The sequence below is a fragment of the Apus apus genome, chromosome 3, assembly GCF_020740795.1.
Source record: "Apus apus isolate bApuApu2 chromosome 3, bApuApu2.pri.cur, whole genome shotgun sequence".
NCBI lineage: Eukaryota > Metazoa > Chordata > Aves > Apodiformes > Apodidae > Apus > Apus apus.
This window is the reverse complement of record NC_067284.1, coordinates 32,171,427-32,195,443: the sequence shown is the minus strand read 5'-3', so window position 1 is coordinate 32,195,443 and position 24,017 is coordinate 32,171,427. Positions and strand designations below refer to the sequence as shown.

The 24,017-nt window shown below is 37.5% G+C and overlaps 1 protein-coding gene across 2 annotated transcripts in view; it reads left to right on the top strand.

Annotated features, from left to right (window-relative positions):
• MBOAT2 (membrane bound O-acyltransferase domain containing 2) overlaps positions 1–24,017 on the top strand; it is a 90,555-nt gene that overhangs the window by 47,192 nt on the left and 19,346 nt on the right. The window contains exons 4-7 of one of the 2 annotated variants that reach the window (XM_051615478.1): positions 8,923–9,018; positions 12,558–12,613; positions 19,374–19,428; positions 20,244–20,427. In XM_051615478.1, the coding sequence (XP_051471438.1) occupies positions 8,923–9,018; positions 12,558–12,613; positions 19,374–19,428; positions 20,244–20,427 (391 nt within the window). The remainder of the gene's footprint in view (positions 1–8,922; positions 9,019–12,557; positions 12,614–19,373; positions 19,429–20,243; positions 20,428–24,017) is intronic. The other variant, XM_051615479.1, reaches the window with a different exon arrangement.

Below are 24,017 nucleotides of genomic sequence, written 5' to 3'. Positions count from 1 at the left end.
GAAATTTCCAGATAATCAGTGAGTATGGAAAGTGCTTGAAGGCTGGGAGAAAGAAGTCGATGAAGTAAGACTGATGATTTATTTCCTTGAGAAAATTTTAAGTGACTTTTCTCAGTTATTAAAATTCAATTACCTGCAAGTGAGTTTTAGGAAACACAAGAAAGAGAATATTTCAGGAAGGTAATGGAACACCTTGATGATATTTGATAGGCAAATGGCGCTATTAGGTGTACATATAAGTGAATAATTAATTATTTTGATTTAGTGCCTTAAAGGATAATTGATGAATAACGTGGCATTCTTTATCCTTCTTAACACTGACACAAAAACTGCGTTTATACAGAAATTTAGCCTCTTCCACTACCATGTCTTGTGATTAAATCTACCCGAAAGTTTCTGCTAGTTGGCTTTATACAATATGATGTCAGGGGCAGGTCATACGACCTTTTGGCTGGAATAAACGGAGCAATTCTGATTTTTGAATATATTTTTTTTAGTTAATTTTGAGATAATTTCATTGCTCTAGGCATATAGAGGGAAGATTTTGAAAGGCATTAGCAGATCACAAACACAAGTGGTTTTCCACATCTTTACTGAAGGACAGTGAGATTACAAAGAAAAGTGCAAGCAGTTCAGTCGCTGGTGTAGGCTGAACATGCAGTGAAGTTTTAATGTGTATGGGGATAGGATCAAGACAGTACCCAAGTAAATAAAACCTAAAAAAACAGGTATATTGATATAATTATAAATCAGTAGAATATATAAATTTATACTCTGAGAATACAGTTATGTCCAACTTAGAGATCATAAATGTAGCTTTGAGTAATTATTATTTGCCTGGGGGCTACTGTGTAACACTTCTGTGAGTGATGACTTGGAATGCTGTTGAGAAGTTAATTTGCTTTTTTTGGTTTCCTATCGTTAACTGGAAGAAGGAAAATGTTTCAAAAATAAATGGAGGGCTTTTTTCATAATGGGTTCCTTGTGTACTTGCATGCAACAATCTAACAGGTACTATTTCTTCCCAACCATCAACATGAAGAATTTCTTTGTGAGCATGCAGTAAGTCTACAGTGTGCCACAAATAACCATTATGCATAGAGCTTACTTTTGCTGAGGTTTGATTTCTTGCCATGGCATTTCTGTTGCATATCACTCTTTTGTGGAGTATCTCAAATACACCCCTGGAAATAGTCAATAGTGTTTCTGTCAGGTGGGAGTAAAGAAATCTGCATTAAAATAGAGGTTGCCATCCTGTATTCAGGAGTAACCTGTGTCAGGCTTCACCATGGAGCAAAGAAAATGGAGCTACTGACAGGTTTTCTTCAGTCTGGGAGCAGGAGATAGATGACTTAGATCTCCCCATGTGATTCTGGAGGAATATATGACAAATACTGTGGTAGTGGTAAACTTGATGCATCATGCGAATGTTATGTACATTGCCATGCATTGATTAAAGGATGCAGAAGATAAGGAATTGTTGGGTGATTGTGGTGCTTTAACTTTGCTTGGGCATGGGGAGGGGGGGGGAGTGGGAGAGAAAATTGGACAGAAATTAAACAGGTCATCTGAAGGGATGGGTCTTTTCAGGTTAAAGGAATCTCAAATGTCAGGGCAAAGCAGGCATTTCATTTAAGCTATGTTTTAAGTAAATCAGATTTTTCAGAAAAGCTTTTATTCCAGATGCTGTGCTGCTTCAGATGTGTGCCTGATTGCAAAACAATGTAAGTAGCTTGGAATGGAAGATAGCTGCAGCTTTGGTGTAGGTCAGACCAGCTGCAGGGTTTGCAGTTGATGCAGTGGCCAGCTGAAATCTAATGGTCTGATTCCTTTCTGAAGGCAAAGCAAGAACTAGTGAGGGAAATAGGAATACCCTTGTCTCCTCTGGTAAGTACCTCCTGTAAAAGAGGGCATTTAGTTTTGAAAAATGGTTTAAAAGGAAATGCAGCTGTCTTCCAGATGTTCTGGGATGGTAACACAAACTTCTGACTTTTCCTTTGATACTGAAGTAGTTCAAATATTCCATTCCTGTAACTAAGCTTGATTGCTGTGGACTTTGAGTTTGCGTATTCCACCTTGCAGGGATTTGGGTTGTTTATTAATCTTCTAGCAGCCCCATGTGCTGATTCTAGCTGCATAACGACCTTCTCAGCAAATCACATCCCGTATGTTTCCCAGCTGCTGCCATCCTTAACACATGCAGAAAATATCTGCTGGCTGGCTGAACACTAACTCCAACTGGCATCACCTCGTGGCTCAGCAAACCCCCCCTCTCTCCTGGCAGCGTTGCAATCGCGCTCTTTTTCTGACTCAGGTGTTGTGTCTCCAGGCAAGGATGTGGGAGGTCTCACCAGACCAGAAGGGGCTGAGACTGCTGGGAAATCTGTTCTGTTCTACAGTCAGGGAAGAGCAACAGCTGCAGCACGTGAGGATGTGCATGGTGTACAATGGGGGTGTGTAGCTAGGGCGGGGTGGTGAGTGGGGGAGTGAAATAACAGCTCAGTCGTATGTATCCAAGATGACATGTGCCAGATATCGAGTTTATGATGGTATTGCGTTTAATGGTCAACCTCACTGTGGTTTTTGCCAGCAGATAACCTGTTCTCTTCTGCTGGCTGTAAGTTCTTCTATGAAGCTTTATGGTCCATAGAAACAAAATTTAATTTTGCAAAATACTTTGTATTTAGCAGTTCTTGGTTACAGTTGCTAAACCATTAGGGCTGGTAGGGCTGTACTAATAGTGCTTTCAGGAGTCCTATTATTATCAAGGTTCTGTAATAACATCTTTATTTCCTTAAAAATATTCCACAGAAGTTGTGTTGCTGCCTAGCACCTTTTAGGACACCGTTTTCTGTCTGTGTGCTTTATGGGTTTTTGCTAGTTTGTAAAAGTAAAGATACTGGGCATCTGATGTTTGAAATAGGTTACTTATGGATCACAGAGAAGGAAGTGGAAGGATAAAATTGCTTGCATGCTGTGATGCTGAAACATCGTGTAGCCAGGCAAATATTCCATAGAGAAATGGGTGAACAGATGAAAATTCACAGTCCAGCGTAAAATTGTTTGGGGAACTTAGCAGCATTTCATTTCTGAGCTACAAGTCCTCATCTTTGTCAGAAGATGTGTCAAGAATCTCCTTTGTTCATCTGGGCTTTGTAAGACAGATTCCAGAATCAGGGAGTTCTGCCCTTGGGTGTTTTGTATTGTGAAGCTGTTGGGCTTTCTTCTTTGTGTGCTTTAAGTGCCATCTACTGTTGTCAACTTTTAAAAATATAAATGTCAAATCTAGTGCTCTTATTTACATTGTTTACTGTTACACTTCCAAGCGATTGCAGAAATAAGAGTTGATATGACACTATGTTTTTTTCAGATGAAAGAGAACTTAGGTGACCTTTCATGTCTCATCTAAGTTTAACATTAAGATTTTAGACGAGGCCAACTTCAGCTCTCAACACTGAGTCTGATGAGGGATAAAATAAATTTTTCTATTCCCACCCTTCCTGGTTCTATACTCCTTTGAAGACTTGCAGGAAGAGTGATGTTTCTTTCACCCAGGGAAGAAATGAAAGCACCCTGCCCCCCTTTAGTTGCAGACTTATGTTTCTTCTTTCTATGAGAGCCTGAAGCTGATGTTGCTTGATGTTCCACATTTAGAGGGAGTGGGGTGAGAGGTCAGAAAGCAAGAGATTGTAAACTTCGGGGACGTGTGGAAAATGCCAAGTTATTAGTATGCAATTTCAACAAGAGTATCTGTGTGGCATTTGTCAAATATTAATTTTGCATTTGGAATATGGCCTGTAGCTATAAATGGAACAATCATTTAACTTAGCTTGATTCAAAACTTAGTTTACCAAGCTAATGTTTTGCCATTATGTATCAAAACATCAGAATGCAAGTGAAAATGTCGACCGTGAATCTGTAGTAAGCAAAACTATCAAAACCATCACAAATGGTTCTGGCTTTGTGTGCCTGGTTGTATGCAGGAAACCAGTGGACTGGGATAGCTTTTTCTTTTTTTCCCCCTTTTTTTTTTTTTTTTTTCTTCTGTGGAGATGTACTCATAATCTGGTTTTGTCATTTTGCATTTTTAAAGTGCATTTTGGGTCTCTGCTTGAAGTAATCAGAAGGGACAGACCAGTGTGTAGATCAGAAGGCTTCCAATTTCCTCTAAAGGACTAATATTGCTCACATTTTAGGGTAGTTTCTTGAAATACAGAGAGGATTTGGACTTGGTTAGGGCCATATCCTCTGAGTTTGTAACTGTATGTCCTAAAACTGATCTGTTTTCTAAGTAATACCAATGATGTATGACAATAGTGCATCCACAGTTTTAACCAGTACTGTATAGATAGGAATCTCTTAGTGTAACAAGCAGCAGGTTGTGGCAAGCTAGCTTACCTTGTGAGTGTTAGACAGTCAAAACTAAGCTAATTCTAAGAAGTATTTTTATTGACTTGTACTCGATGATTACAGAATTAGATGTTTATTTTTGGCACTTGGAACCTTTTTGCTTGACTTACATTTTTCCCCCTGAAGTTTTGCAAACAAATACTGTATGTTCTAACTGCCTAGAGTTGAATTTCTCCACGTGAACAATTAAAAGTAATTATGCTCATTAGAATTAAAACAATTAATGTATCTGCATTTTGTTAGGAGTTCAGTTCTGTCCCTAGAGACAAGAATTTATTTTTTTAGGGTTTTTATGTTGGCACAAGCACTAGGAAAAACAAACAAACCAACCCAGACATCAGCTTTCAGCACAGAGCATGCGAAAACTTGAAGGCTATTCTGTCACCTTTTCTAAAAATCAAAGCAGTTTAATGTTTCAAATTATATTATTTCTTAGCATAATAAAAGGAGTGGGTTTTGACTGGACATGGAACTTTTATTTCAAGACTAAATCCATAGTGTGTGCCAGCTAGCTGGTGAAAAAGTGCCCTGTGTTATTGCTTTATTTAACTTTATTCCAGCAAAATAGCATACTGTGCTGTTGTCCTTCCACTGCATGGGAAGAGCCTAAAATAACAGAAGCTGTTACGACATCTCTCAGAGCGTGCCTTTGTCAAGGTTGCAGTTCTATTTTTACTACATTTTGTACAAACAGAAATACGTGTGGTAGGTACTTGACCAAATATTTTATAAATAAGATGCTGAGTCCCCCAAAAGTGTAAAATCAAACAAAAATGCAACTCTTATCCGTGTTTATGCAAATAAAATCAGCTAATGTATGTTATGGTTAGCCTGGGCCTGTGTGCAGACTGACTTGCCTGTCAGTGGATACAAAGCTCTAGAGCTAACCTATGAGTATTCTTTTTCTTCCTTATCCAGCAACCAAACATTTCTGAGGGACACAAGTAAAAGCTGGGGGTTCTACTGCTAAACCACAGAATATAAAGCTGTGGAAGCTTTCTTCAAGCAGGTTCTGCTGGCTTAATCTGTAGTGTCTAATTTGTACATAGTTATGCTGAAAATGTAGAAATTTAACAACCCTTTCTCAAGGGTATTTGGAGGAACAGAGGGTGGTAAAGATAAGAGTCTGCTTTGGAGCAAAAAGGTGGTATAGGAGTAGTGTTCTCAGGGTTATTAAATGCGTGAGTGCCATGTTTGAATCCAGGTCTTCAAGGTGCTGATGGTTTGAGTCTGGGAGAGCATTGGGAACTAACTTGTGTGCTTCTTCTGCTCATCTGCTTTCATGCTTGTCTGGGTTTTAGCTGGTGCTTTGGGAAGGAACCCATTCCTGGATCCTGGCTTATAGATGGACACTTCACCTGACTTAGTTCTGCCACTGATCCTGTCTTTATGTCCTTCTTTGTTATAGATGATGTGGTGGGTAAGATAGTAGGTGTATCACATGGAATTAATTTCTAAGGCAAAACTGGATAGAAAGGCTTTGCCTGTAGGGGAAAAAAATAAATAAACTGTTCAAACAAAACCAGACTACTTTGCATTGAAGTAGAGGAGCAGCACTGGTGTGAATGTTCTGCTGGCTCTGCTAAACTTACAAAGATGATAAAAACAGAGGCGGTAGTACAGGGATGACATTGATGAGGTTCTCTATGTTAGCTGAAATGGTGCTTCAGAGGTCTATTTAATGCAGCTACTTCATTTCATCAGTAGAAAGTGTGATTAAAAATGTGTATCAAATTTCATAAGGGTGTTTGGAAATGAAAAGAAGGTTCATGTAATGTGAAAGAACTGAAGCCTGTATATCTGTGTGTTTGTATATATCTGTATACATAGAGGTATAAAGAATCTTTTTGGCTTTTTATACGTGCAGGTAAAAATGCCCTAACGTTTATGTTGATTAATGTTACTTGACAAAAAATAATTGGATAGGCTTCCCAGGGAGGTGTTGGAGGCACCATCCCTGGAGATGTTAAAAAAAGGGGCAGACATGGTGTTCCATAAGATGGTTCAGTGGTTAGGGGTTGTAGGGTGGATGGTTGGACATGATGATCTTGAAGGTCTTTTCCAACCTTGACAATTATATGATTATATTATTCTGTGAAGAAATAACGATATAGGGTAGTTCTTGTGTTTTCCTCATCAGTTAAAAATTTGAAGTCTTCCAAGCTGTGTGTAACTTGGTGCCTGGTGGCTGACATATTTGGAAGACAGTTAAAATTCATAATTGTGTTTGGTGAATGCAACATAGCAAGCTTCACTGCTCTGGTAGCTTTTGTTTTACATTGTAAAATGAAATCTGGAATCTCAGCAAGAACTTTAAGGTGTTTGTTGTTTTGTGTTTTTTTTTCTTTCTTCCATTTATGGACTGTAACTGCAGCATAGATATTAACTGAACGTTGCAATAAATCGCACCATGTCAGCCATGATGACTAAAATCTACTTCAAAGGATATTTGGAAGTAGCCAGGTGGCTGGCGTGTTGGTCAGCAGATACCAAAACCAGAGAAATGTTGTATAAACATGAAGGCAATAAAGGATGTGCTAGTTTTGTTGCTGTTCTTTCTAACTAGACTTTTCCTACTAAAGTTTGGTTTTGATTTGGAAGAGGTTATTGGCAGGGTTGCATGTGCTGGATCTGGTAGATGTTTCTGGCTTTCCTCAAGGCAATGTGTCAGTAGGGCTCTTGCTCAAGTGTTGTAGCAAATGATGTTTTGTCCTTGAAAGATGCTGGGAAAGCTTTGTCCTTCCCCTGTGCCTTCTTTACTCAAGGGCACATTGCTGTCTTATGTTCAACTTGGTGTCCACCAGGACACGCAGGTCTTTCTGCCATGTTACTTTCCAGGTGGGTGGCTATCAGTATATAATGGTGCCTGGAGTTGTTCTTCCCCAGGTGCAGAACTCTGCACTTCCTCTTGTGGACCGCCATGAGGTTCCTGTCAGGCCGTTTCTTCAACCTGCTGAGGTCCCTCTGGGTGGTAGCAAGATCTTCTGGCATATCAGCCGCTCCTCCTAGCAGACTTCACAAGCTACACTCTACCCCATCCTCCAGATCACGAACGAATATGTTAAAGAGGATCGGACCCAGTATTGATCTCTGGGGTACACTGCTAGTTCCTGGCCTCCACCTCAACTTTGTGCCACTGATCACCACCTTCTGGGCCTGGCTGTTCAACCAGTTTTCAGTCCAGTTGACTGTGTGTTCATCCAGCCCATATGTATCAGCTGCTTTATGAGGATGTCGGGCATCAAAAGTTTTTCTGAAGTCAGGCAGACGATATCCTCTGCTGTTTCTTCATCTACTAGGCCAGTCATTTAATTGTAGAAAGTTAACTTGTAGAAGTTAGAAGGTACTTAAGTCATAGGAACCTGCAAGAGAAGAAGAAACCTTTGAACTGCCCTATGCATTTCACTGTTCCATACTCAGGTAGCATGGCTGCCTCAATCTGTGTTCCTAAAGGCAGGACATCTGTAGAAGTACTGAGCACTTGTGTGTGTATGACTGAAATTTACTGGTGTTGTCCTTTCTGTAAACTTTAAAAAAGACATTTTTGTCCAAGAATTGGCCTTGCATCTCCTCTGTTGGGTATTCAGATAAATATAATCTCTTTATTTCTCAAGTTCCTTGTATGTGTCAAGCTGAGGTAACGTTGACTATCACTACAATTCATCTTAGAGGAATGCAATTTTTATGAAACATTTGAATGCACAAAGAATGACTGAGGAAGCTCTCATGGGGAAATTCCATGTAACCAGCCTTCTTGACTGCAAAGAATAATCTTGCAGATTTTGAGGTGAATTGACAAATCAATTCTCATTAGTGTACTGTTGTATATCTTAAAAAAAAAAAAATAATAAAAAAAACCCACACCCAACCCTGATCTGAAAAAATGATAGGTGAAATTAAAATTTATAATACTTCTGTAAGGTGGTTCTTGTTTTTCTTACATTTGTTGAAGATCAGCTTTAGCAGAGGCAGAAAGGCCTTTTTCACTCATATGTTTTAATGTGTGTATTTGAAAAGTAATTGCTTTTTCCAGTTCCTTTGAAAACTGCAGTAGTGGGATTTGTGGTGTTAAATTTTGCATGTATAGAAATGCGTTCCTTGAAAATTATGTTTGATGTATAATTTGCAAAATTTCTGTGCTTATATAGGCAAAAGTTTACTTCAAAATCGGGAAAAAAAAGCACTGATGAGATTGATTTCCTCTTTATAGGACTTACAGTTTTTACAGTGGCACTTGAAATGATAAATCCTGTGCTTTTTTTACATGAACAAGTATTTTGGCTAAAGACAATAGAATTTTTAAGTTTGTACTGCAGCTTAAAAAAAAAAATCTATATGCTTGCATAGGATAAATATTACCAGTCAGAATGAAGGTGTAATTGCAGAGGCCAGTTATGCAATATTTACTAGAAGTAATCGGAAACTAAACTCTACTTAAAAGGTAGTTTGTTCAATAGAGAAATGCTTATGATTTTTAATTGAAAAGCTTTCTTTTTTTCATTTGCTTTCCAGGTATTGCTTTGTTTTTGCTTTGGGATACCTCACTGTGTGCCAAATTACTAGAGTCTATATCTTTGATTATGGACAGTATTCTGCTGATTTTTCTGGGTAAGGAGAAAAATAAGTTTTCCATCTTGTCTTCCTAAGTACTATGTCTGTTCCTTTTTTGTTTTGTTTCCCCCCCCAAGTTATGTGTGTTAGCCTTTTAAATTTGGAGAGAAAGTTTCATGTGTTTGTGCGTGTTGGCACACGTACAAAGTGTTTATCTACCTGTGCTTTAATCGTGCAAATTCACAACTTTGGGAACAGTTGTCTGTTAGAACCACAAATATGTTATCTGCTATCCCTGGTTCCTGTCTGAAGTATATGAAGGATTCGGTAGCTGTGGGATTTTTTTGCTTTTACTTTTTTCTCTGTTACTATCCATGAAAACATGACGAAACTTAAATTTTATCTGATATGCTTGCATGCCTTGCACAGTCTGATGCCACTTTGTGAGGAAAATTTGAATGTTTTATGGAATTTAGCTTTTATCTTCTTTCTTTTTTGGTTTTATGTTAGATGTTCCAGAAGGGGAAAGCTAAGGAGAGAGACACCTGTATGCTGGAGTAGTCACACAGCCTTTGGAAATAAAAAGTGTTTCCATATGTGTTCTCTTTTTTGTAGAATGAACTTAAACCTATATTTGACTTGAACTTTATAGGATCAAACCAAAGTTTAAATAGGCAAATAAAAAATCATCCATATTGGTGGTGGTTTTTTCTACTGCAGACACAGAGAAGCGAAGCACAACATTTCCTATAAGTAAGATGGCTACTGTGATGGTGCTTTTTTTATTTCAAAGAGAATTTGTATTTTGGAAAAAAAAAGATAGGACATGCTTGCTGGTCTGCTTAAAATAATGCATTAATTTTCAGAAATATTATGAATGGCAGAGGTCTTTATAGTTCAGTAGTACCTGAATTGTGCTTGTTAGCCTTGCTGCTTCTCAGTCTTCATCGGTAACAGGCATGTAGTCCTGAAAATTTAACTTGTAGGCTGAAGCTAAAAGGTTTTATGGTTAAGTTAATATTTTCTGTAATTTTTAGCTGGGTCTTTCTACATTTACGCCTACATCCTAGTATCTGTCTTCAAGCCAATTGTAGTCAGTGGAGATCTCATTGATGTAGACAGTAGAGCCTGGAAGGCGTTTCAGCTGATCCACTGCTACGTATCTACCTTAGTGTGAACTGGGTAACTTGCCAGATGCCCCTGACTCCATTGACTAGATCTCCACTAGCTATAATGAGAGCTTGCAACACAGTTTAAAACTAGATTGACTGATGTTGCATTAAATTTCACCATTGCAAGTGGAACTGTAATCCTAGTGCTGTCCCATCCAGTTCACTGTAGGCCCAAGTGTTGAGCCCTGGCAGTGATCAAAGCTCTGAGCTGACTCCAGAAACAATATAATTGCACTTGCTTGTTGCTGCTTTGAAAACTGTTAGTTATTCTCCTTCAGGAGATGATTGCTCAAATACAACTGTATTGCTTTCACATAGCAGCTCTCTTTGTGGCTCTGTTGGTTTGGTGTTAGCTCAGGTATTTCTGCTAGGTCTAAACATATCCGAAGATTGATGAGATTTGTGTTCTGGTTAGAACTGAGTGGAAGCTTAGCTCCAATTCTGTGATTGTACGTTTGAGCTGCCTGATTTAAGCCATCCTTTCATGCACCTGTTTGGGAGCTTGATGTGTGCATATCATGTTAAATCTTGCATATACTGCCTTGGTTGGACTTGATGATCTTAAAGGTCTTTTCCAGCCAGAACTATTCTATGATCTGCTCCCTTGAGGTCTGAGACAGAGATTACTTCCAAAACAGGAGGAGAAATAAAATGATCCAAAGGGGCTATTTTCTGCCAATTTTTTCTAGTTCCAGGAGAAGACTGTAAGCTCAAGGGAAAAAAAAAAAAAAAGTTGCCTAACCAGCTGTTGAACCACAGCACCAACAAGCTCTTGCAAAGATGTTGGCATGGATTCACATAGTGGTTAGCCACAAAAGAGCTTTGAATATCTGTTTACCTAGATATTTCTCCTAGCACACCATGCCCATCTCAGGTGCCTGAGCCCAGAGTATCTGCAAAATGAGGGAATCAATGCACTGACAGTGGATAAAGCTGAGGAGACCTTATGCTAGAGGTGCAATTGCTTATTCAGAGCTGTGTGTTCCTGGCCTCATTACTAACAGATCCCAGCTGCCAGTGAGCTTTCCACAGCTTCCTCTTCCTCTCTGCCAGCACCTAAAAGGGGTGGTTAAAATCCTGGTTCACAGCCTCACAGTCCAGGAAGGACTTTTCCTCTTTTAGTCTCTAGATTGTTGCACCTCAGCCAAATCTCAGTATCTCAGCCGAAGATACTGGAATAGCCACTTGAGAAGAAAAAAAATTAATTAAAAAAAAAAAATAATCAGAGTTTGCTATGATAACAATGTATCAGCTAGAATTAATGTGAGCTCTCACTGAGCTCCTTCTGGGCTCCATCCTTTCACCAGGCAGGTTCCATTCTGTCACATGTCCACCTACAGAAGAAAAATCCTGTTATGTTCAGAATCAGTTGAGGATTTCTGCCAGCACCAGGCAGGTCTACAACATAAATGCTAGAAAGAGGTATGAGGGATTTTCCAGACTGTCTGTTCTTCTTTAGATTTTTCTTGCTGAACCTTGTCTGTCACTCTAGTCTTGACATCAGGATTTTGGGGCACTAATAATCTAGTAGAAAAGAACTTTTTCACAGATTGCATTTTGAAGACTGAGAATATTGTGTGCTTTGAAATAACTACAACCTAAAATAAAAAAAAAAAATTACAGACTGAGCCATCTGGCAAAATCCTGGTGAAGTCCTGTCAGTGAAGGAGGACTTGATGGTTCTTGGATTTGTTTTTCTGTGCCAATTTGAATATGTTGTAAAAAGATCAAGTGCATTTGAAAGGCTTGAAAAACACTATGGCCCCATCCTCCAGTATTAAAAACAGGGTTTTTTTGTGTTTTTTTGTTTGTTTGTTGTGTGTTGTTTGTTTGGGGGTTTTGTTTGTTTGTTTTATGGTTGTTGTTTGTTTTTTGTTGTTGTGTGGTTTTTATTTGTTCATTGGTTTTTGTTTTTCTTTGTTTCTAGCTCAGACACAGTCCCTGATATATTTTCGAGATCTGATTTCAAAGTTAAATTTCCAAATTCTGGTAGCCTATCTGATGCTCTCCCCCATTCCCCAACCCTCCATTTAGGGGGTTAGCAGTGCTGGGATTTACATCAGTCAAAAACTCTTAAATGCTACCAAGATGGTAGAATTTCTCAGTATAAAGCTGACTTCCTTTGCCAGGGAAGAGTATCTCTTGGACAGTTTAAGATCTGCTCAAGTGTACCCAATTCAAACCAAACTGAACTCTGTGGGAGCCAGAATAATTAGGCTGGGTTTTGTTTTGCCAGATGTGTTTTCTTGAAGCTAAGAATAATGCAAGATGGAAAAATTAAGCATAGGACCAGGTGTTACTAGAAGCAGTGGAACTCATCTGCATATCTAAATATAGTACTGTTCAACTTGTATATTTTAATGTGAAATAAATCTTGAACTTTTTTTTAAATTATTCTTTCTTCCCCCTTTTTTTTGGTTACAGTCCAATGATGATAATTACCCAGAAGATCACTAGTTTGGCGTTTGAGATTCATGATGGTAAGATTTCTTTAAAATTTGTTTAATTTTTCATATAAAATAAAGGATATTTTAGTCCAATTTGTGTTTTAGGTCAAAATATACTTTTATGTTGCAACTGATTCTTTTGATGCTTACTTACTCATGGAAGTACCAAGAAATGTTGCTCAGAAACTACAAAAGCTCTGAAAATGCTTATGTTGTGCAGAAGATACTCCCTGTCAGAAGATCAGTGATACTTCTGGGGCCAGTGACCAAAGACCACTGCCATGTTTTGGGGCTGGAATATTGATCCTGAGAGTAAGCTAAATTATTTCCAAATTCAGAAATCACTGTTACTGACAGGTTGGTAGAAAAAGGGCATATAACTTCAGTTTTTGAGCACCTCTGGTTTTAAAATGCCATTAATATCTCCTTAATTTGTGCCATGTATGCTGATTTTTATTGAACCTTTGTATATGTTTCATTTTGTTTATTGTCATAATTACACTTGCTGCCAACATCAGTGTGAACAGGGAGATTATGTAATTATGATCCTGTCTTTTGTCAGATTTATCCATCAGTTAAGTGGGCCCTAGTTGTGACAAAAATGAACCCTAATGTGGGCTTTTGTGGGTAGGGTATCTAGATTTTTAGGTACATTAAAATTAAAAGGAGTAATTTTCATTTCAATGTTTGAAAATATCATCCAATAAACCTAGCCAATTAGTTTATATCAGTTGGAGCTACATCTGTCAGTTGAAGATTGGGAGTGTACCCCCAAACACCTGGATCAAGTCACTTGTTTTTCTGAAATTTCTTTAGCAACATTCTATATCTGGTTTAACATGCTTTTGCCTCATGTGTGTCCTGTATTATGGAGTAGCTTTTTTTCCCCATCAAATTTAAAACTAGCACATTTTGAAGAAGGAAAGGTGCATTGTAGTTCTTCTGGAAGGAGGGGGCTTGTCTACAGGTGCAGTTTAGAAGGACTATAAAATGGAAGATTATACTTGCAGGATAGATTTCTAAGAGATGGTGGGAAGTAGAGAAGCTTTTGCAATTATATTTATAGGTACTAAATGTTAAGCAGGGGAGAGGAACAGAGATGCTGTCACTGCTTAATTCTATATCTTGCAATAAGTTCATATGCCATTTCTCTCTTTTTTGCTTATAACTTGCTTATAACCTACTCATACCCACAGAGCTTCACTCTCAAGCAGGGAACGTTAGACTTGATATTTAAAAGGAAAAAACCCAAGCTCACAGCTTCTTACAACCTTGTTTTTATGTATTTTCTCTAATTTAAACATAATTAAATCAGAATTATAAATAAAAATTTAAAGGAAAAGTAATTTTTAAGTGAAATACACATGTACTAAACATGAAATCTAATTCTTCTAAATTACTTCTTCATATTACTGTGTTGCACTTGCCTGTTAAAAATGTGTGGCTAGATACAGGTAGGAAGCCAGAACCATAACACTCTTAGAATCACTTAGGTTGGGAAAGACCTTTTCTTCTGTTCTGTCAGCTGCTTCTTGTTTCCCAGGGGCTTCTCAAATGCTTTCTGAACACACACACACACACACACACACACACACACACACACACATACACACACACACACACACACACACACACAATAAAAACATACCCAAAAAACCCCCTAAAAACCAACAAACCTCTTTATTCCTGTGTGTATCCTTCTTGCATGTCTTAAGTCTTGAGTTTCAGCTCTGTAGTTGCTAATTTTTAAAAGGGCTTTTCCTGGAATGCTGCCTGCTTTTTTCCCCTAGTTCTTATTTCCTCTTATGTATCTGGTGCTTTCCATTTTTAAAAGCAATAGACATTGATGCTGCTCTGGCAAGGCACAGCATTTACTGAGAGAAGTTAAAGGAAATAAAGAATACAGTCAATACGAAACTAAAAAGCTTTTTAATTTATTTTACCTTTGCCTTTTAGTGTGAATGATATATGGGCAAAATACAGTGAAGGGCTAGTCTTACACCAGTATTTTACTTTGCTCCTACAGCAGGCTGTTAGGACAATGACTAGATTATTTTATGCTGTTTTTCCTCATATTTCTATTGTACTAATTACAAAGTTGTAAGATTTCCAAATAGGCTATTAGAGCCTATTTCCCCTTGCAAAATAATGAAAATATAGTCTCTAGCCAGTATAGCCCCTGCAAAGAGATTTCATTGGATAGATAAAACACATGGAAAATGAGAAGGAGATGAGGAAAAAGAAACGAAGGCTTTATTATTTGTCTTTTGCTACCTGCCTCATTAGGCTGTGTTAATACACCATATGCTTAAAAAGTTTTTCAGGAAATGCTTTTCCTTTCCTTTTCCAGATTTGAAAGTAAATTTCTTGTTGATTTGCTCTATATTTTTAGTTAACTAGATTCTTTGCCTTTTGGTGTTCTCAGAGGCAAGTAATTTCCATGTTCACCAGAAAGACTATCTTTCTAAAAGGCTTGCATACCACTTTAGTATCAGTCTTCTCTGGCTTAAGAGGGTGAAATATGGATGTACTGGAGTGCTGAGTAGCTTATGTATTGCTGTACATTAGATATGAAGTTTCAGATTTATTTTAAATAAATACCTACAAATAGAGCAGACTTAACAGGCTGAATTGCTAATTGTCACACTGTAACCCCATGGTAAGAGGAAACATACCCTGTTTTGGCCAACTTATTTTTGTGATTAAGTGGGTTTTTTGTTGTAGTGAGAGGCAGTCAACTAAGAATGTTGTTTTGTTTATGAAAGTAAAGTTCTCATGAATTCTGCATGCACCTTTCTGATTTTAAATAGGCAGTGGTTTTTGTTGTTTGTAATTTTAAAAGTGTATTTGGGTGGTTGCTGTTGTGAAAGCAAGCAAGAGAAAATGGAACAACTCCTAAGACAGAGAAATTTCTGCTTATATATGTAGAACTAACTACTCTTAAGGAATTTTGATAGGTCATCATGACCCAAATCTACTTTATAAATGCTGGTATTACAGCAAGAAAGTTTCAGCTGTGTAACCAAGAATGTTATTTTCTGATTTGTCTGTTAGTTATGTCAGTAAAACTGCCCTGGTGTGGTGGTATGTGGGTGTGTATTTGTTTCTTATATTTTTGGTAATTGATGCTCTCTTGGTCTAGATTTGTGCATTCCTTTTTCTTTAAATACTACCTCTTGTGATAGTGACAGCATGGTCATTATTGTTTCAGTATCAGTTACCAAATCACTTTGATTACAGTATGTGTCATTAGTGTTTAAAGGAATTACATTTCTCCTCTAAGTCTTCAGGTGTTGTTCTGGGCCTTTGATTGCATGGCTCTCTGGATATCAAGACTTCTGATTTTTCTTGCTTTTTGTAGTTTCTTTGTAATTTTACTCATCTGGCATCTGTGTCTTGTTTGCTATTGCTGCTGCCAATATGCTAGTAACAACTAAAACTGTTAGTGTCTCTCTGTCTTCTTCAGGTCTTAAAATACTTTAATTACAGCATACATTACAGCAGAGTCTGCAATATGATCTCCATGTTTAAGTATTAACGTAATATAGTATTTTGTCTAAGCATTATCAATGAGTTATTGATTGGTTAGATTTCTTGCAAATACAAAGGTGGATGTATTGAAGCAGATTAACTGCAAAGCGGGGTTGTAAACATTGCATGATTGCAGTGAGAGCTGTCAAAATATGTCTTAATAAAGCATATGACAGGATATTAGTGTTTTGATTTTGTTAACGTTAGGATGTGGTCTTCTGAAAAGTAATGAGAAGATGCAACTTCGTCATGATCTAGACCACTGAGGATAAATTTTGTTACTGATTATTTACAAAATCCTTTTACTAATGAAGGAACATAGGAGTTTTTCCTACTTGACAGATGAGAAAACTGAGTTACAGTTGCTGAGTGACCGTATGATTTCACCTCTCTAACAAATATTCCATAAAACCCATTTTCTCTAATCCCCGTTGTGTGATTTTTGCAGCAACTAAAAGCTGCAGCCATTGCAATAGTTATCTGCTTTAGGACAGGAGAAACGATTCTCATAATCCCCAGAGAAAAATTACTAAACTTCTTGAGTGCTGCTGAAGTGTTGTTTCTTCATCTCCAATGTGTAGTAGGTTTGGAACAGCTATGATGTATGAGGCTTCTATTCCTATATGCAGATACATTGTCTGGGAAATATTAAATGTACATATATTAATTCATCTCATATAAGATAAGCATCAGTGTAAAAGCACCTTTTCCATGTGAACTTTCTGTGAATTCAAAAATGTTAACTGTAGCTTCCTGAAAGCTTTCAAGAGTATGACAGAGGCAGATATCAGTGATTTCCTTCCTCTTAAGTCCTATGCAAAGATGATAAATGGGCCTTCAAGGCTCTGACAAGAAGTAAAAAAAAAATACAGGGAAAGCCACTGGTCTGACCTCAAAAGAAGCTGCTGGCTGGAGAGAAATCTTAGCGAGATAGACAAATGAAAAATTAATAGAGGCTGACTCGTATGTGGTGTATTGACAGCAAGTGTATTGCTCACCAGGTTATTTATCCCGTAAGAGGCTTGTTACATATGTAACTTCAGCCCATTTTAAATATGCCGGTTCTTTCTTCCTCGCCCCTTCAAATGTGTAAGTCATATTTCAGTGGTTAGATTCTTCTATTTAAGGTGTGATGTTTTTTCCTCTTCTTTTATACCATGTAAATGATGTGAAATCTTTCATTTGACTAATTACTTTTGTTTAGTGGTTAGTCTGGCTTTATGCAAGTTCATTTGGACATACTTGGTGACTGCTTCCTCTTGTCTACAGTAGGGATAAAATACTCATATGGAATATAACAGCCAAGGAGGCTCCTGCTCTGGTCAGTTTGCAGTGTATATACACTGTGAGAGACAGAAGGCCCTGTATGGGCTACTTCCCTAAAGTAATCATGCAGGGTCATCTATATGTTTCTATAGGAGTCTTTGTGTTAAGTTTGTGTTAAGAAGTTAAAAGTTTCACTACCTGAGAATTGTATTCTTATGGCCTTAAAGGTTAAAGGACCTTTCACAATGCTTCTCCCACAAAAGAGAATTGTTTTCAGTACTGTATCTAAGACAGTTAGTGTAGAAATCTGTGCTGTAGCACCAAACAGAAAGTGGGAAACAGAATGATGGGGAAGGGAAAGTGCCTGCATGAAGTTAAGGGTGCAGCTTTGTCCTTCAATTTCTTGCCTTGAGGGGTATGAATGGAGATGACTTTGTACTGGGAAGGATCAGGACTGAGGAAGGTATTTTTCCAGGTCATACTGGAAGACATGAGTTGTCAGGTTGCCAACCCCTCTATATTCTCAGCTTTGCTGAAGACTAAATGTGCAGTTTTAAAGTTTTAAATGTGCATAGGTCATGAAGACAACAGTTATGTTCTCTTTAGATAACAAGTATTTCCATTAATCATAGAATTAAATGTGGTTTGACTTCTCCCTCACCCCCTAATCTTTTATCTTAAGCCTGAGTGATTTTCATATATAAAAAAACAAAAACAACTTCAACTCTAGTTAAAATTTTTCTTATGCTTGGACTAAAGATGAGGACTCTCTTCTCTGGATTTACTGGCATCAAGAGGTGGGGTTGAAGGCAGACTTCCTGTAAGTGGAGGAGCAGCTTCTATAGAGTCACCTATTTTCATAAAGCACAATGGGATTTAATATTGAGATTAGTTCCACTCTTTCATCAAACTTGGTTAGAGATTGGCTGTTGGGTTTAGGCACTGCTAGGGAGGAAGGTAATTGAAGTGGGATTCTATAAACTTAATTTCCCTTGGTTGCCTATACTAATAAAAATACTTTCTTTTCATGCTTGTGTTGGCAAAGAAAACTTTCAAATGTGAATCCCAGGGAATGGTTGCATGTGTGAATGTCTGAACCAGTGGAGAAGGAGCTGAAGGGGTCATTTTGGCAACCAGTGCTGCTATAAACCAGGGCTGTCTGAAGGAAGAAGCTCTGCTTCTTCTGTGCTCCTGAATTAGCATATTTTATAAAGATTTAAAGTGTTGAAGGTGGTATTTTTTTGCTTTTTAATGGGAGTACAAAGTTGAAGCCTGTTGTTCAGGGATGGGCCACTGGCATTCCAGGAAGTGCTGTATATGGCAAGAAGGTAGATTCAGTCTTGTTGCCGAACTTAGTCTTGGCCTGCCCCCTTCTGCTAGCAGGGGTTGGGGCTACTCATTACTGCTCATGAAAAAGACCTTTTTAAGCACCCTGAAAAGCACCTTTTACTGTTGTCCCTGCTTCACTGGACCTTGTTTGCAACCTTTACTTGCAGCATGAAGGTGCCCTTGAGGGGCAGTTTTAAATTGCTTAAATCCATCTCAGACTGTGTTCATACTGTACATGAAAAGTGCAATGTCTAGTGTAATGTCCCTGGGCTATTGCAATGTTGAAAGGGGTTTGAGGCTTGTCTAGTTTCCAGGACTGGGAATAAAGGGCTTTAAAACCTGCAGACTTTGAAATATTAATGGATGTAGAGGACTTGTATTTGTCAACACTTACTACAAGCCTTCTTAATGCTTACATGTGATTTCAGGTTTAGGCACTGTTGGATATAATTGAGGATGTGAGAGTTTGTAATTTTGTCAACGGTAAGAATTGTTTGATCCAACTCCAGCAAAAATGTTATGTCACATAATACCTCTGAAATTATTTCAGGACTTAAGTAGTTACATTGCAGCATGAAGCTTTCTCTACTGAGTAAAGAAACTGCTAATTAATGTGTGGGAATTTAGCTTTTCTTTTATTTTTCCTTTTTCCTGTCCTCTTCCCTAGGAATGTTTCGGAAAAATGAAGATTTGACTCCATCACAGAGGTGCTTGGCTGTAAGGTAGGCTTTCAGACCTCTCTGAGAATCTAGTTTTGGGGGTTGGGAAAAGCTGGTGTTTTGTGTGCTCTGCGAAATTGCTGCCATCCACGTTCAAGATGGAGAGTTTACAAACTTCTGTAAAATAGATCCATGTTTTTTATATTTGTAGCTTAATTAAGACATATATTCTCCTGGAAAATACCACTAGGAGTAGATTTGTACTTATTTAAGAAAACATTCTAAGTTCTGTGCAGTCTATGCAAGTTATTGCCATATCAGACAGGAGACTTAAGTTAACGTTTAGTACACATAAAAAGTAGCTGGTGAAGGGCCATGCTTGTTTAGTTCTGGTTTTCAGTGTTTAACTTCCTTTTCTCCTTTCTTCATTCAGGAAACTTGAATAGTGTGTTGTTCTGGGCAAAACAGTCTTGACTTGAGGAATTTACCTTAATTGAAATTATTGACAGTTACCACAAACCTTTGTTTACTGACTCAGTTACTGAGGAAAAAAAGAAAACATAGACAGTTGAACAAACACTTAAGGACATACCTTTCCTTCTCCTTCCCCTGGCTCAGCTTCAGTCAAACACCTCTATTGGGCAAGGAGTCACCAGAGTTCAGGAGATCTGTATGCAAATGCTCAGTATGGATTGAAAAGAAATACCAAGTGTAGAATGTTTTAAGCTGTGATTACAAAAGACCTACAAACTGCTTTTCTACATGTAGTTTTTGCTGCAGTTAGACTAAGCAATAAGATGGAGTATGACTTTTCCTACTGTGGAAATTCTGTAGAACGACACATTCCATCTCACAAGTTGCTTGTCTTTGAATTACAGACGCATGCCAAGTCTACTGGAGTATTTAAGTTACAACTGTAATTTCATGGGTATCCTGGCAGGCCCGTTATGCTCTTACAAAGACTATATTACTTTCATTGAAGGCAGATCATACCAACTGCAACAGTCTGAAGCAAATGGGAAGGAAGATACAAAGTATGAGCAAATGGATCCTTCTCCAAATGTAAGATGTATGACTTGCAGTGCTGATGCTTACATAATCATTGCATGAAAGGCTTGGTTTGCACTGTTCGTTTACAGGCATAACTTCTGAGCTGTATCTGGAGTTCATTCATCAACAGTATAGTTCCCTGTTCAAAAAGTTAAACACTTTTTTTTTTTAAGGCAGGTTTTCTCCATGGTTTCCAGTCTGGATCTTGTGGATATAAGCAGATTAAATTGGAGCTTCCTAACAAGCTTATATGGTAAAAAGCCATCTTTAAATTAAAATAGTTCATGCATGTTTCCTTCAAAGCATATATTGTACATAAAAAAAGTCCTAGTAAAGACAAAGTGCAGATTTTTTTCATACGAAAGCTGATGAGACTTGAAAGTTCCAGTAAGGTTTCATGAACGTTCTCAAGTTCTACTATTTTGTAATGTCTTCTTGCAGCATGTAGAAGACGTTCATGTTTAACAACTTGAAAAACACTCACAGAAGCGGTTTCATTTTTCTTGCTTTCTTTCACACAGAGAGGTGTTAGAGATGGATTTTGATCTAAAGGTGTAGTAAAATGGCTTGTGTGTACTAGCCATACACTGTGACTAGTAATCCATGCAACATAGTTCTTTTTTGTCTTTATTCCATTATTGGAAAAGAGACCACATACATACAGAAGAAAGTCCAGTTGTTCATTCCTTCCAAGAGATATTGTATGGCTTGAACTAAAATGAAAGGCTTCTGAATCTTGTTACTTTAAAAATTTAATCGAATTATTTTAATGCTTAGGGTACTAAATATTATCTTTTCAGTCTTTTCGTATTCTCTTAAATAGGAATATTTCAGACATTTAGATCTGTGTGTGCCTAAGGTAATTATAGCCACACATAAAAAGCAGAATTATTGTGGAGTCAACTGGAATACTGTTGCTAATTCTAGTACCAGTTGCCTGTTTTCTTCTCATCTTGCGGACCACCAACAGCTGCTGGAGCAGGTGAAGGCGTTCCCACATGGAGCTCCTTGTCTGGTCCCACCACCTAGAGCTGCTACCATCCCCACAGCTGGGCTAACAGGGAGTGCTTCCCAATCAGTTGTGTCATTGTCAACCGCTTTCATCCTTTGAGTGTGGATGTGGACTCTTTGCATGGTCCATTCTGTCCATCTTGTGTGGATATAGTAACTTACACCACAGGAACGTAAAGTGCTGGCTGGAGGATGATAATGCTTTAAACTGCTTCACATTTGACAAAACACCTAAGCTCACAGAAGTGTCCTATGGAGCCAGGAGACAGGAAAGCAAAAGACACAGGAGAATTCCTTGCGCAGATTGGCACCTCAGAGTCTGTAGTCTGCATTGATATGCTGTATTGGCAAAGTTTGCAGACACTTCTTTTTCAACATTGTTTTGGCTTGGTAAAGGCATCACATCTTACGTACTAAAATCCTATTTCTGTGGAAAAATATTGTGTAGTAAAGTCATTGCAGATAAATGGAACTAACCAAATCTGCCAGTCTTCTGGACATGCATCTGCTGATTGCCTGGTAGGAATTCCTAGCTTTTTACCACATAATCTTGCTAGTAATCTGAACACAGTCAATAGAAATAAATGTAAACCTATGATGGATTCTTCTTTCAGGTAAGTGGCTTTTCTTAAAATGAATTTCTCTTAAGATGCTTGAAACATTTTGCAATTTATGCTGCATTAGCTCTTGACATAAAAAAAAAAAAAAAAAAAGAGAAGCTGTCTTTGCTGTTGATGCCTCTTCTCAGCACTGGTGTTAAAGAAATCTGGTTGCATTTTATAACACCAGTGAGTATTGTGTGCTTTTGAAGACACATGGATAATAAAATTCCACTGCATTTGCTGCATCAATTAAAATATTCATTGCCTTGTTCTAGAAGAATGTTTAAATACGATTAACTTCATATTAATACTTTAAATTTGTTCCTTGATTCTCATGTCATTATTTTAAGAATAATAATGTGTTAGGTATCTCAAAAAATAAAATGTAATGGGTATCAGCAAATGTTAATGTAGTATATGAAAAAAAATCACTCAGCTGAGTTACAGTAAGTTTCATTTCTTAAGTATAATTACATAACCAAAGTAGTACATGCCAGCCTCCTTTTCTATTACTGTATGTTGACCGCATGATGTTAACTTGGTTTAGTATTTTTGCTGTGTTTATTGCATGTTAAATGAATCAAGTCAACATATTAAAACCTATTTCTTATATGCCTCCTATTGTGCCTTTTTACAAGCTATCAATTGTTGGTGCTCAAAGTGGTGTCAACTCTCAGAAATTAATATCTATCTTTGTAAGTTTCTTTTTATTATGGCTACCCTTAAAATACAAGATTCCTGTCAGCAGATACCTGCTTTCTTACTTATTATGCAGCCTCTTCCTACAGGTTATAAAGTTCTTGCTTGATTACCTATATTTTTTTTTGCCTGAGGTGCTAACCTCCCCAAAATAATATGCTTTAATATAGTTCAATATTATATTGAGATCTTTTTTAATTATCAACCAAGAACAAGTTCATTCAAATAACTTTTTAATGTTTCTGTTATATTTTTTAATGTTTTTCTATATTATAAATGTTTACATAGTAATATAAAATTCCGAGGCTCAGTTAGTGTTTTACCTTTATTGCTTCAATTAGAAAGCTGTTCCTGAACTCCTTACCCTGATTAGGTGTCTAGCTTTCAATCTAATTATATTCCCATCTAGTTATGCACGTTTTGTTTTGTCCTGGCACTGTCTTCTAGCTTAAGTACCTTTTTTCGTTGCTAGTGTTGACCATAGTTGATATTTTTATACATGTATCCACAGTTTTTGTTCATCAGAACTAAATGAGCCAGGCCTTTCTACCTTTTTGTTGTAAAATAAATGGTGCAATTTGCATCATATGAGGCCAAAGTTATCCTGCAACTTATGGTTTTTTAATTCCTTAACAGAACAGTTATTTTTATATGTTGAAAGCTATGAAGAGTGAATGAAATGAAACTTCAAATTTCTAAATTAGTTATGTCATCCTTGTAAAAACTGACCAACACTCCTGTGAATATGCAGTCCAGTGATTACCCATTTATGCCTTGGCAAAGAATCTTGTATAAGTAACCTAGTTAGTTAAGCAGTAGGAAGTGAATTAATGCTTTACTAAATGCATTTCTATAGGTAGTTGAATTATAGATCACTTTAGTGTCAGGTGAAGACTTTTATTTTTGTGTACATGTGTTCAAAACTTGAGCGCTATAACTGTCAGGCTGTAGTTTGATAATCTCTTTAAACCAAACACATTATAACCTCTTGCTGAATTTGGTAGGTCCTGGATGTGGGTTCTGGGTCCTTTGCTTATCTTAGCAGTGCTGATGTGCATTGCACTGTCCTGTGGTCTGATCATTTGATCCAGCCTAAAGCTAGTTAGTATATATATATATATATATATATGTATAAAAAACAACAAACCAAAAACACCAAACAAACAAGCAAACAAAAACCAACCCCACCTTCCACAAAGAGTCTAGTTTTTCACCTGGTTTGTCTAATCTGACTCACTGGAAGAGCAAAGAGTAAAAACTTGCAGCTAAGGTGAGGAGACAGAGCAGGAC